Below are 13,973 nucleotides of genomic sequence, written 5' to 3'. Positions count from 1 at the left end.
CTGGCCCGCCACGACTCCGTGTGAGTACAGCAGCCACCTGCTCTGCCCTCCCTCCTCGGGGCCTGCAGCCTCCTTCTGTGTCGTGTGGCAAGGAGGTCATTTTAAATAGTGCAAGGCCGACATTTTTCTTTATTTCACTGTTGGTTTTTTTTCACTGAGGTGACTCCTTTGCAAAGTGTTTTCTTGCTGGGGATGGCTGGGATTGCTTGTGGCCCTGCAGTTGGCTTCACCAGTTACCATGAATTGTTACTTCTGGAGACTTTTTTCAGTTTCTGAGCTGGTATATTATTTTTTCCCCCCCCTGAATTTTCAAGAAATTTTGTTCTTTGTGCATCAGAATGTTCCCATTTCTCTCACTATTGATGCTTTAATGGTTTTCATTCGTAGAAGAAAGAATATTTTCATAAATACTAGAGTAAGTCAGTTTTCTTCAGTGTCAATGTACTTCATGTATCAGAACCTGTGAGTATATATCTTCATCTTTTGAGACAAAATGTCAAGTAGCATTTAGAATTGGAAACTTCAGCTCTTGTTACCACCTGAAGGTAGCAATTTTTTGTGGTGCTTTCTGAAAACATACAGGTCTGTATATTTTTATTACATATGACAGACTTTGATTACTCACTGCTCATTCTGAGTGACAGCGTCCTTCCACCTGGCAATAACTGGTTTTGCAATGCAACACTGAAAACTCCTGTATAAGAGATTCCTAATCCAGTTGCCACAGAGAACCCTTTCCTTGCTGAAAGGATCTTAGATGTAAGACCTAAAAGACGGGATTCACCTGTCCCAGTTCAGACTGCGTAACTCAACTGCGAAATCACCGGAAACTTGATTTTTGGTAGCTAGAGGGAAGTAAGTGCACAACCTACTTAGGGCCTACCTATTTCTAGTCTAAAATAAATCAAGTGAATTCTGTCCCAGAAATGTCTGTTTCCTTCTATTTACAGCAGGGGCACTAGGAGGTACCATATGTGCTACAGATCTGTGTGCCTCTTAGTGACTTTGTCTAAAACTGATGAAACACACTGATCTATGTTCCAGGCATGTTACAATTTTCCTCCTCTTCCTCCAGATCTTTGTGGAAATACTGCCACATATTTTCCTCTTCTTACTCCATCAGACTTTTGGTTCATACAAGTCGCACAGGTCTAGGTGCTCAGCTCTGCAAAGTCACACATATTCACTGATCTGGCAAAGTGAGATTCACATCGTTAAGCTCCTCCTGGTTATCTCAGTCTCCCAACATTTTATCAGCCTACTAAGTACCCAAGTTACATGTGGTGTCAGTGATCCATTTAGGTCCTGTTGGACCAGACAAACTGAAATTTCCCTGCAGGAACAGCCTTCACTTGCCTGTCTGGAAGTTTGGACGTGGTGCATGCTGGAAGAGATAGTGTTCATGTGACGGAAGCAGCTGGTGAACAAGTTTATCCTTGGTCGTTACCAGCTCTGCTTTGCCAGTCTTTGATGTATCACACTTAAAGGAAAAACAGGTGGTATGTGAATTCTTGACATTTCGTGAAATCACCTAATCCTTGCTCCCCAGGTTAAGTTAGTTTTCTGGAAGCCATGGTCTCTGTCTACCCAGATGGGTGCCTGAGAAACAGCAAGACCAAGCAGCAAGATCTCATTGGATGTGTCCAGTTGCTTTCATATTTCTCATATAGGTTTGGACTTTGCAAATCTTAAAGTCCTGCATCTGTGAAACTCACCTCTCTGCTTTGCTGCCACTCTGCATATGATTTGCTGTCACAGATGGTGAATCCACCAGCAGTCCTTCAGAGCCTTAGCGACATGATACGCACCTGGAATCCTGTCAGTTGGGAAAGGATCTGATCCATGAACATACATCTGGTAGCTTGCTTGACTCTGTTTCACTTAGCAGAAGCCAGGAAATGCAGACACATCTGGAGATGGGTTTTCCTCTCTTGAGCCTGTGGTAGTGCCTGCGTAACACCTGTCAATTAACACAAACTTCTGATGCCAAGCAGTGAACATTGTGAGCATCCTTTAGAAAATGATAGAAACTTTAGATTGGTCCAGGATCTCTTCTCTTTCATTTGTATGCAAAATAACAGCTGGCTTCTCTGGAGCCTGCTGTAGCTGCATCCTCAGCTCTCTGGCTGGAAGGAGCATCATTCTTCTCTGCAGTGTTCCACACTTGCTGACCTGCAGATAACGTATTTTAATAGAACTTCATTTGTCTCTTGTCCTCCCAAATACTTGCCTTCTCATGACAGAAGTTACGCTGTGCCTAATGTGCAGATCATCTGCTTTGAAGTCAGTGAGGTTCCTAGAAATTGCTTTTTTCTTTCTTTCTGACTCAGTATGATCCAAAAAAGAAATCACTTAGAACATGCTGTGGCACTGCCCATGATGCTGAGCCTGGCATTTCTCCCTCCTCCAGGTTTTGTCAGTCTCCAAGTGGACAACGTGACTCGGTTCCTGGCGAACTCCCACAAGGATGTAGTGTCAATTCAGACAAAAGAATTTCCAAGTTTCATGTAAATAAAAACAGAAATAGCCAATCTACAACCAAAATTGATAAGGTGGCATTCTGCCTTCACTGTGGTAGCTAGTTAGAGAAGCTGCCCGTGTGGAAGCATTACTGTATGGATCAGAACAGGCAACACCAGCCAGCAGACCTGCTTATTGTGAGTTAGGCTGCCTCAGATGGTCCTGGGTGTCAGCTAGCTCAGAGGCGACTCCTTCTCTTAGAAGTTTGTAGTACATGTGATGTATGTCCTCCAAGTCCAGCTTCCTGCTTTATAAATTAGACAGTTTTATTAGATATGTTCCATTACAAATGTATTCTCTGCACTACGGAAAACATACCTGTATACCTGTTACCTCATTTATATCACACTGAAATTTCTTTACCATCTAGAAATATTAGTTTCTCCAGTGGTAAAACCCACAAGAAACCAACTGACCCTACAGTTCTTATTTCCAGTCTTGTCATCTGGAAAAAAGAGTCTTTATTCTAATTACTGTAGTGGTACATTGCTGCTTCATCAACTATAATACTCAAGTTTTAATCTAGAATGCTCTTGTCCTCCTTGGGCAAAATATTCAGATATACTGTGCAGAATTCCAGAGCCTGACCTACAGTGATGAAGTGAAATGTTCTGGAATAGATTGTCAGATTGAAGCAGAAGGGTTGGCTGGGCTCCCTCTCATACTGCTCTCCACCTGGTACAAGGATACAAGTTGTTTTGTGTCTGTTGTCTTTCTCTTCCTGTCATCCAGTTGTGTGCAGAAACAGTTCTGAGAATTTTTCAGGAGTTGGGCTTCACTGAGAACAGGAATTCTCAAATGCTTTTAAAAATCTTGAGACTAACAAGGAGGCATCTGCTTGTACAGTAACTGCCTATCTGGGTAGCAATAATGACAGCTCTGTCAATTACAATCCCTCTGTTTACAAGGATGCTTACTTAAGAGATTACAATTATTATTCAAGGTGGCACAGATCAGATACTGTCCCAAGAAATAAAATGCCAAGGTTCCAGTCACCTCTTTCGACTATGGATTGCACGTAAGCCTAAATGTTACCTGGTATATGAAATCAAGAGTGTGTTTAATCCTGTAGCTCTCTGCAATACTAATTTTCTGACTAAGTATCTGTAGTTTAGAATATAAAATTTGAGACCGCCTTTGCTACACTGAATGTGTGCTTTCTAATTTTGCTTCAGGGTTTCTCAAACTTGGTCAAATAGTTCTCCTGTGTAAAGAACACAGGAAAAAAACAGATGATGGGGATTGAAAGGGACAGTTTCAGCTAAACCGATTTGTGAAGAAAAACTAAATTTCCAAATAGCTTTAGTTTGTTTGATTCTTTATTTTTTGGCTATTTTGAGTAGCTGGAGGAGCAAAGTTTTTTACTGGCCATTGGCAGCCAACGTTGAATGCAAGGACTCCACTTCTGCATTGCAAGTCAAAAAATCACTAGAAGTGCATGGAAAAGGGGACAGCATTTAAATTTTCTGCTCCAGCCTCTCCCTTAGAAAAATACATCTCTCTAGAGAGTTCAGTTTCACGGTTTGAGAAATTCTTCATGCAAGTCATGGGGTAAAAGGTGATGGTGTGCATGTCTTTCATGAGAGGACAGTCTGTCCATGTGGCTCGATTTAAAGTAACCTTAACTAGTGAAAACTGCTTAGCTCTCATTTGGTACCTCCAGAACTTTAAGTCAAAGAAATATCAAAAATAAACCCTCTGCACATCACAGATGTTTTGAGGAGGTTTAGGGGAGATTACTGCCAAGATAAAAGCTCTGCAGATAGTAGAATGCTACTGTGGTCTCCCATTGTGATTCCTGGAATTCCAAACTCTGGAATTGACTTGGGTTTGTAACCAGGGAGTGCTGAACTCCGTGCCTGGGGCTGGATATCACAGCTCTTTTCAGAAACTTGACATTACACCTACAGCCAAGACCGTTTAACTAGGAATGGAGGAAAGAAGGGGACAGCCACAGTGTCTAACGATGAGTAGTCATGCTAAATGTTGTGACAATTTTCTGTATGTTAGAGATTGGGTTTTTTCCTTATATCATCTTAGCTGATTTCTATGTCAGATACTTGCTTCATAATATTTCTTCTCCATGGTCTCTGATGTAGTCCAAAGGACTACCATGTTTACGGCACATTAATTTTGAATCCTGAAGAAGGAAGGTAGAAGAAAAATTTGGTTTATTTGTTTTTTTTCTTTTTTTCCCCTCCATATTCCTTAATCCTGACATTTGCGCCCTTCATAAAATTATTCTCACTTTCGGATAGAAAGAAGGAGAAAGGTCACTCTCAAACTATGCACTTCAGAAGGATTTTAAAATTAGCAATAACTTTTACAGAGCATGTCTGAGTAATTTCATGTTGCTCTATAGTTATCCAGGAGCAAATAGATTTAAGTAATCTTTTAAATAATTATATCATTTAAGAATCTAAATATTCTCCTAAGCAAGAACTAAGTAGTATCTTAAAATTAATGATGTAATCTCTTGAAACCAGCTTTTCTTACAAGCCACCTATAAACCAACGAGCGTTAAGTAGTCCCGGGGTTCCTCTTGCCCGTATGTACTCTGCAGCAGCACGACAAAGACATCTGCTGTGCAGTGATAAGTGACAACCCATATCAGCCAGGCACCAGCAACTGCTGTCCCTGCGTGTCTCCTAAAGCATGGGATGGCTGAACTCTTCTGTGGGTGAAGGGACATCTCTGGAACATGCTTTGCATCTGGCTTTTCCACTGCGTTTTCTTTCTGAACTCAATTTTGTGATCTTGGTGCCAGGCAGTTGCAGAGCAACTCTGTTCAAAATAAGAATGTCCATAGAATTATGACCCTTACAGATATCAAAGTATCAAACCAGCATCCAAGCAGTCAGCCACTAATACTTTGCCTAATTTCTTAAAAATGCCCAAAGCAGGAAGATTTGCATTCTAAATCCAAAAGCTATTGGAGCAAAGCACAAGTGGCAAGATGAAATGTGTTGGGTATAAAAACTATCCCAGGATTTAAAGGATACAGGGACTTTCACTTGGTTTGCATTTGTGTTACTATTTACAATTAACACTAATTACTTCCTGTTAAAAAAGCATCTCACCTTTAATTAAAGTTTCCTGGTTTAATAAAAAAATGAGTAAAATTTTAAAGTACCTTGATGTGTGAAGGAAAACATGGCTGAAGTCAGGTTGAATGTAAAGAAACAGGAGCAAATCAAAAGCAGTTTATCATAACTAATTTCTGCCTGATAGGGATGAGGTTTGTAAAGACTTTGCAAAACTAACTTGTATAACAGATGAAAACTGCGTCCCTGCTTTGTTACTCATGTTTGTTTCTGGAGAACATCTATAAATCCTGCTCTACTGGGGTCTGGGAGAGTTGCCTTAGAGTGGTGGGAGAAGGGTAAACCAAAAGCAAGCAATGAGCATTTTGGAATGGGGTCTAACTGAAAAGCTTTTTTTAATTTAAAAATCTGACTGCAGTATTTTTCTCTCCGTTTACTGTGCTTGTATGAACAGTGTGACACCATCACTGCAACAGGCTCGTGTCTGTCCTCCCAATATGTTACCTGAAGATGGGACTAATCTTTACTCTGCTCGTGGCATTTTGTCGTTTATCCAGTCTTCCACTCGTAGGGCTTACCAGCAGGTCTTGGATGTGCTGGATGAAAACCGCAGGTGATTGGTTGTCACTGATTCTGCCAGCTTCTGCTGCTTTTTTTTTTCTTTTTCTTTTCTCCTTTTTAGTGGAGTTTGGTTTCTGTTTACAAAATAACGAGATGAAATTATTTGCTTTTGCTTTCCTTCGCTTTCACTATTCATAAGCAATTTAACTGTCCAAAATTCACATTTCAAAATGCTTCTGTTTCAGTCAAATATAGCATTGTTTTGGTTTCCTTCTAAATAAAACACAAAATGGGAAATGTTAGTCTGTGACTGCAAGGGGTCTTGCTGTTCCCAGATTGTCAGTGTCTTCTGTGATTAATCCTTGACCCTGAGCCTGCAAATTTATTAGCCTTGTCTTTTTCTTTTCTGTTGGTGAGCAACGGTGCCAGTCAATAAGATTGGGTTGATGGTGTCATAAAGCAAAAGGAATGTGCAGGAGCAGGGTGGAAGGCTGTGCAAGGCACCGTAGACACTGCTTCTGATAGTGTGTGAGACTTGAGGCGGGTCCAGTTTGAACTGGGAACAGTTCTCCCTGGTTGATCTGTGACTGGCAGTGACCACGCTGCCGGCGGCTGAGGGCAGGAGAGGCGAATTTTGTCAGTCTCCAGTGTGGGGCTAGCTGACACCTTGCCCAGAGGTGAAGGTCTTGCCCAGAAGTTAGAGGAGATGGTTGGCAAGAACATCATGAGGAGCTGCTCGTTCCTCCTGCAGCCCTTCGGTGTGGCCTGTGCTGGGACGTTCTTTGAAATTTGTCATCTGATCTGGTTGCTGATACCCCAGCAGCACTCCCAGTATTTTGAAGTGAGGTTAAGTTATTTGCTTTCTAGCTCTTTTGGTAATAAAACATGAGTATCAAGCCAATCTTATTGTGAACCTTTGTGTGTTTGCAGTCACTCCCCAAGCTGGCACCTCTTGTAGCTCACCATGTTTGCTGACCTGACAGTACATAAATGTCCATATTAACATTCCTGGACCATAGGGAACTCTAGTCCTGCTGCCCTTCATGTTCTTAAACTGGGATTTAAAACAAATAAATAAACAAATTAGCTGTATAGTTCCCCTTAAAATTCACTAAGTTGGGTGCTTAACCCTGACTTAATCCTCTGAAAGAAATTTCAGGCTGTAGCTGCTAAAATTTTGATGCCTGTCAGCAGTTGGACAGCAATACGTTTTTTTCCTTAGATTACAAGTTTGTTTTGTTTTAAAAAATTAAAGCTCTAGTTAAGGAGGAGTTCTATGGTCTCTGAATAATAGCACTTGAGGATACTGTGCCAGGAGTCCCTGTTCAAATACAAGCTGAAATCCCAGCCCTTTGCCCAATCTACAGTGAAGCTAACAGGTTTTACTCCTGGCTGCCATTAGGTGTGTTCTCGCCCATGTTTTCTTGGATTCTGGAAAACATACACATAGACACACTGTCAGCTTCCTTCAGTTGTCAGAAATTTCTAGGGTTCTGAATGCTTCAAGAGCTGCATTACTCTTCCTGGTTTGAGTTAGTTCTTGAGGTGTTCTTACTGACCTTCCTAGGAGAAAATGGGAAACCTGTTTCTAGTCACCTCTGAACAAGCAGGTGCCAAAACAATGAACTTGTCAATAAGGTGAAAGCGTATTCCTTGGGTTTGGGTGTTTGGATACCCACCATGACTTCAGGAATGTGAAATTTGGATGATCCACTTGCATGGTTGCAAAATACTGTTCATTTTAAATTGCTCCAAACCTGCACTCTGTTCTTTTGCTCTGTGTAATGTGCTTTCTATCTCAGAACCTTACCTACTTTAACGTTTTATGCTTAATACTAGAAAAGATCTTTTAAAATGAACATGATCTGACTATGTGTTACTTACTGGAAATATTTTTAACTTGTTTCATGGCTTGCCTTTTTTTATTTTGTTGTTCCCCAAATATTTTCCTATCTACTAAGACTACTAACGGTAGCTGCTGATTGTACTGCTGCAGATAATGAATTATGCCTCATGTAGGCAGCACTGCTCACACCAGAGGTTCTTTAAACGGGCAACAGTTTCATGATCACTGTGCACACTGTCTGTTTACTACTGCATTTCCTTCAGCTTGGACAAGGACAATGGGTCACTTTAATTTTCCAGTTCTAAACATTTTTCTGTTTAAATTTGGGTTGAGTGAGTGTAGTGCCTACATCTAATGTCTTTGAAAGATTGATCTTTTATGCTCTAGGCCAAAAAAAACCCAACTCCAACACACCACTACCACCACCCCACATATAAGGAGATTTTAGTGATGCGTCAAGCGCAGGTAAAAAGGGAATTTCATATCTGCATAGAGTTAGGTTGTAATATGTACTTCATCTGAACTATGTTCTTATCTCTTGGTTCAATATGTTTTTATCTAGAATAAAAAGGTATAGGAATTTACTGCTATTTCCTTTCTTCAGGACAGCCCTTTCTAAAAAGGCACTACCCTTCCTACATGCCAAACTCGCCCACCTAGCCACATCCTGAGGTGGTAGGAGATCGCTTTTTATATTGAGCAAGTGAATGATATTTTTCATGGCAGAAACAAAATGGGATGTGAGTTAAGGCCGTTGAAGAGGGCTGCATGTGACTTTGGGTTGGGATGGGATAGTTCAGAAGAAAACCCAATGGGTCTGAAATGCAAAGGACCATGGGAAGAGCAGCAGCCTGTTGCTGTATGGAAGAAACACCCATAGCACGGCGATGAGCCAGGAGAGCACTGTCATCCTGTCGCTGGTTCCATCACGGTCCTTGCCAGGCTTCAGGAGCTGAACTGTTTACCCAGGTCACGTCCAGAACGTGTCCCTGAAGTCCTAGTGCCCATTCCTAGGGCCTTTCTGAGATTGCCAGGGGTGTTCCAAAGCACAGCAGAGGTGAACACTGCTGCTGCCCCTGCTGAGCACAGAGCATGAGAGAACGTGCTGGCCTCGGCCCCCGTGTGTGGACACGAGGGAGGCTGGCCCGGGACCCTAGATTGTCACGCCTGGTGCTTTTCCTCCCAGGCCGTGGTGGTGGTTGCCTCATCGTGGTGGCATTTCCGCTGCGTGCTCCACTCTCCACAGCAGAAGACAGAGCAGGTTTTTCTGGCCATTGCCCTGCTGTCTGTGCTCCCCCATGGTGAAGCTATGTTGCTATACGTGCAGGGAAACAGTGAAGTGTTGAGTGTTCCTGGCCTCAGAGCTACGGCTTCTTCTGGTCATGAGTTAATGCTTAGGATGGAAGTGACAGAAGTAGCCAGAAAACTCACAGCTTTAATGTGCTCTCTATTTTTTCAAGCAGACATACCTTTAATAGCTTGACTGTATTAGACTTGTGCATTCTGTATTTACCAAAACATTTACTGTTGATTTTGGGGTAAGGTGATGTCAGTTACAAGGCGATCTATAGAATAAGGATTTTTTTTTGTTGATGTATAAAAGCAAGCAAATAAAAAGTGTGGGAGAGACGGGGGTATTCTGGTAATCCTTTTGGGTTTGCCTGTAAAGAAGTAACATCTGAACTGCAAAGAAAAGGAAGAAATCATGTGCAGCTTCCTAACAGCCTGGCAGGGTTGGGAAGCAGGGTTAAAGACTGGTCTTTAGGTTAAGTTCCTGATTTGCACAGATCCCAGAGCAGTTTTGTGCCTTGCTGTAGCCCTCAGCTGCCTGCAGGCCTGTGGCTCCCCTTGAGAAGGGCGGTGTGAGTGAGTTGGAACTGAGTAGTTCTACAGCGGCTGGAAACTGTTTGCCATGGAATGCCTCTGAGGCCAGGAGGCTAGAGAGCGTTGGAGCCCATTGCTGTCATTGCCCAAGCCCCAGGTGTTGTTGCCCTGTGTCAGGTGTGTGTGGGATGCTGCTGGATGGGGACAGGCTGAGGGTCACACGCATGCCCGTGTTCTCAGGGCAGTGACTTGCCGTAGCTGCTCTTCGCTGAATTTCTTTTGCTTTCCCAAAGGATTTAGCTCTAGCATCACTCAGACAAGACTTTAGACTAGCTGAATTAATTCCCTGATTGATTAAGAACACCTTTTTTGGTAACTTTCTGCAAGGCCTCGTGCATGTAGGTCAGAATATTTTTACTTAGTATGTCCTGGGAGCAGGGGTTGGTGTTCCATGAAGCAGGTCGGGCTTGCTTGTCTCATGTGCCAGACCTCAACACCCATGCTATGCCCTGATGGTGCTGGGTGGGGCAGGACATGGTCCCGTGCGCTTTGTGTCGGGTGCCAGCTTGCCAAGGCTCCCCGATGCCAAGCCTTTTAACTGACACTAGTGCCTGTGGTATTTTTGCCCAGTTCTCGATCACTTTCAGGCCAGGCTGCAGTGTCCTCCCAGCCACCTGAGCACCAATCCTCCGCCTCTTTTGTGTGCCTGCTGTAAAGATCTTCACACCTGGAGTCCCTTTGTCTTCCATTTCATAGGCTGCAGCATACATGGGTCACATGCACAGTACAGGTACCTCCAGCTGGCACTAGAGCATGGGGGGAATTGAGGAAAGGTTTCGGGCTCCTGAATGGTTTGTTACACGTGGCGGGTGTGGAACCAGCACCCCGTTACCCGAGGCGCTGCAGACAGGACTGGCGCTCTCAGGAGGTGGTCACCTCAACAGGGACACAGGAGCTCCCGATTGCAACGTTCATGTAGTTGTAAATTATGTAGTTGTAGCAACTTAGGAAGCTCTTCTTTGTCTTCCTCTCTGCCTAGAAAGAAAAGAAAAAAAAGCAAACTTAAGGAGTAGCCCTTACAGGGATGTTCCTGTCCTCCATTTGAAGCCTTTAGTCACTTATTCCTGGAGAGATCTGCCTCTCTTCCAACTATAGAAGGTCCATTAGCTGCTAGCCCAGGTTTTATGAATTACACCTAGCATAGATTAATAAAGAAAAAAACATCTCCCTTTTGCCTAGAAGGAGAAGATGATTAAAAAGGCTTTTATAAGTATGTGTAGATACTTTTTCTTTTTCCCCCTATTGTTGTTGGCTGCAGTTTGGGAGGGATTTTTTTTTAACATGTAATTTCCCATGGTTATAAGGCTGATAACCTCTGCCCAAGTGTCTCTTCCAACAGTTTGTCTTTCATAAATGAAGCTGTGTCATCAAAACTTTGCCTATGTGTCTTGGCTGCATAAACATTCAGTGTTGATTAACTGGAGTAGAAGAACTATGAAAGTGCACTTTTCAACAAAATAAATAGGTGCTATATTGTATGGAAACATGGTATAAGTGGAAATATTTTGACATTCCTTTGTTCTGTGTGTTTCACTTCTTCTCTCTGTCATTTCCTGTTTCTGTCTCATGCTCTCTACCTACACCCTGCCGTAGGCCAGTGTTACGTGGTGGGTCAGCTGCTACCACTTCCTCTAACCCTCAGCATGACAACACCAGGTAAAGAGTAGTTTTTTTGTTAGTCATGATCCACTAAAAGAATCACTTTTGAGATTCTAAAATTCTGACTGTTGTTTCCCTGTTTCTGGTGTCCTCATTTTAAAGCTAAATGCTTATTCTGTCCTCCTCCTCCTCAACTCTGAGATGTTTCAGGCCTTTATTCCTTGCCCAGCTGAGTCACCTGTAAGGACCTCACTTGTGTGGTAGACATCATGCACTGCAGAGCTCCAGCTCAAAGTGATATGCAAAGGGAAGCTCCTAAATTGCATTAGCAGCAGACTTTAAAGTATTTTATATTTAGTAGCGAGTTCCCTATTTTTGTTGCTAGAGAATGTGGCCTCGCAGCACCACAGGTATTTCCCCAGGTGTTCTCAGTAACATGCCTGTGGTTGTTAGGTGTAACTGGCTGATTGACATCATTTCAGAGGAACTGGCTATCAGAATGACACAATCTCATGGTGAGGATGAAGGGAAAAAAAATGGTCCTTCCACAGCCATTGTTCCCATTTACTGCCCCACTTCCGCCTTTCCATCGGAACAGCAATTAGAGTTGTGCTGAGCAGACCCTGGGTTCCAGCAGGTGATTCTTCTCTAAGTCACAAATTCAGTTTTGGTAATGGCCCAAGAGATTATCTGAAGGGGTTTCTTGCTGGTGACCCCCTTGATTTGATGCCTGGCATGGTTTGGAGGTTGGTAGAGCAGCAGCGATATGCCGTGGCTTCATATGGAATGTATGTGCCCATGGAGGCTGAGCCTCAGCCTCCCCCAGGGCATGGGGCGGCACAGCTGCGCTGGGCAGCTGCTGCAGCTGTCTCCTTTTTTTACCATCTACCACAAATTCTAAAATGGCTACAAAAAGACCCTCAGAAATGTCCCTGGCTTTCAGACAACCTGTCATAGCAAGGAAAACTTTATTTACTCTTTCATCTGCAAAGCCTCAGACATCTTTTTAACTGTAGCAATGTTCAAATTGTTGTATAACTAACCTAGGTTCATTTTAAAATAGCTTTGCTGAGTGAGCAATGTGAGCTTCATGGCGCTGCGGAGAGGAAAAGAACCCAACAGTTTCAGTCTTTTAAACTGAAAGAACTACAATTAGTAAATAGCATCAGTTTTGAGATAGGAAGTGAGGAACTCAGCAGTATCTGCAGCCCCAGGGACTACTTTTGATAGAGGGTAGTAGTTGGATTTCTAATCTGCAGCCAGGCCTTGGGCAATTTTGGCATTTTAGTTCAGGCAATTTTCGGGTTCCATGAACTGAATAGTTAAATAAATGGGAACAGTCTTTTGAGCGACCAGGTGACAGCAAAGAGTCTATCTGGAGAACCCTCCACACAAAGTAGTTAAATGTGGAGAGCAGTAAACCCAGATTCAGTCAAGCACTTGCCCACTTCATCGTGTGTCTGTGCTCTGTTTAGTTGGGATCCTGGTGAAATAGCTCTAAAATCTGGGGAAAATTCTTATAATTCTTCTCTCTGTCACCACCAAAGCCCTCATCTAACAGAACGTTGATGAAATGTGGTACTTGCTCACTTGGCACAAACAGCCAGCTGAGCCCTCTCCCTTGTTTGGCAGGTACAGTCTTTCCAACTTGGATACGACGCTGGAGGGAACACCAGATGACATGACAGTTGTAGATGCCGCTTCCTTAAGACGACAGGTATGTAAAGCAGAGTGGTTTGTAACAGTAAGAAAAAGCTGTAGTGGCATATTGGGGGAATGGGGTTTTCATGTGGCTGCAAAGGTTTCCATCACAGATGTGAGGAGGGGTCCTCTGCCAGGCTGCCCCCACGTGTCCTGGGAACATCAAGGTCTGATTGCTAGCAACCAGAGTCAGAAAGTCAAATTATCACGTTTAAAATACGTCTGTCCAAGATATTCATGCTACATGGCTCTCTAGAATCTTCTAGAAAATGACAACTTTTAATGAAGTATTAAAAGCCTTTATTTATTTTTTAGATAATCAAACTTAATCGCCGCCTACAGCTTCTGGAAGAGGAGAACAAGGAGCGTGCTAAGAGGGAGATGATCATGTACTCGATTACCGTAGCTTTCTGGCTACTCAACAGCTGGCTCTGGTTTCGGCGCTAGACGAGCTCCTGGGAAGATTTAGTAGCTGGAAATACAACTTGCAGATTTCTTTGTTTCTGTTTCTGAATTGTACGCTGTTTTTGTAATCCCTGCACTGGGAACGCCCCCCGCAGGTGGGCTCCGGAGTGTCCCGTGCCCGTGGACCCGCGGCCTCCCCCCACGCTCCGCTCCCACAGCGCTCCCGAAACGAGCCTGGGGCAGCGGCGGTGGGACGAGCGAGCGGGCTGGAGAACGTGTAAAAAAAGGGGTGGGGCGTCGTTTTGCGTGTTCTGTTGTTAGATGCGATCACAGACAGCGTCACCAACCACCCCTGGTCCCCGGGGCTGGAGGTGTCCTGTGCCCTCGGTGTCTCCCTTCTTCAAGCACATGTC

General features: G+C 43.4%; 1 protein-coding gene across 1 annotated transcript; it reads left to right on the top strand.

Annotated features, from left to right (window-relative positions):
* Positions 1-3: 3 nt before the first annotated feature.
* On the top strand, positions 4-13,602 carry LOC103775374 (mitochondrial fission factor-like; the record flags this gene model as incomplete). The annotated part of the gene is made up of 7 exons (XM_008942819.1): positions 4-20; positions 3,464-3,538; positions 6,019-6,177; positions 8,235-8,252; positions 11,449-11,511; positions 13,087-13,171; positions 13,471-13,602. Coding segments are annotated over 7 exons (549 nt in total), but the record flags the coding sequence as incomplete, so codon positions are not given.
* Positions 13,603-13,973: the final 371 nt, after the last annotated feature.

The sequence above is a fragment of the Merops nubicus genome, unplaced genomic scaffold (assembly GCF_000691845.1).
Source record: "Merops nubicus isolate BGI_N331 unplaced genomic scaffold, ASM69184v1 scaffold45706, whole genome shotgun sequence".
Lineage (NCBI taxonomy): Eukaryota > Metazoa > Chordata > Aves > Coraciiformes > Meropidae > Merops > Merops nubicus.
This window is presented reverse-complemented; position numbering and strand designations above follow the sequence as displayed.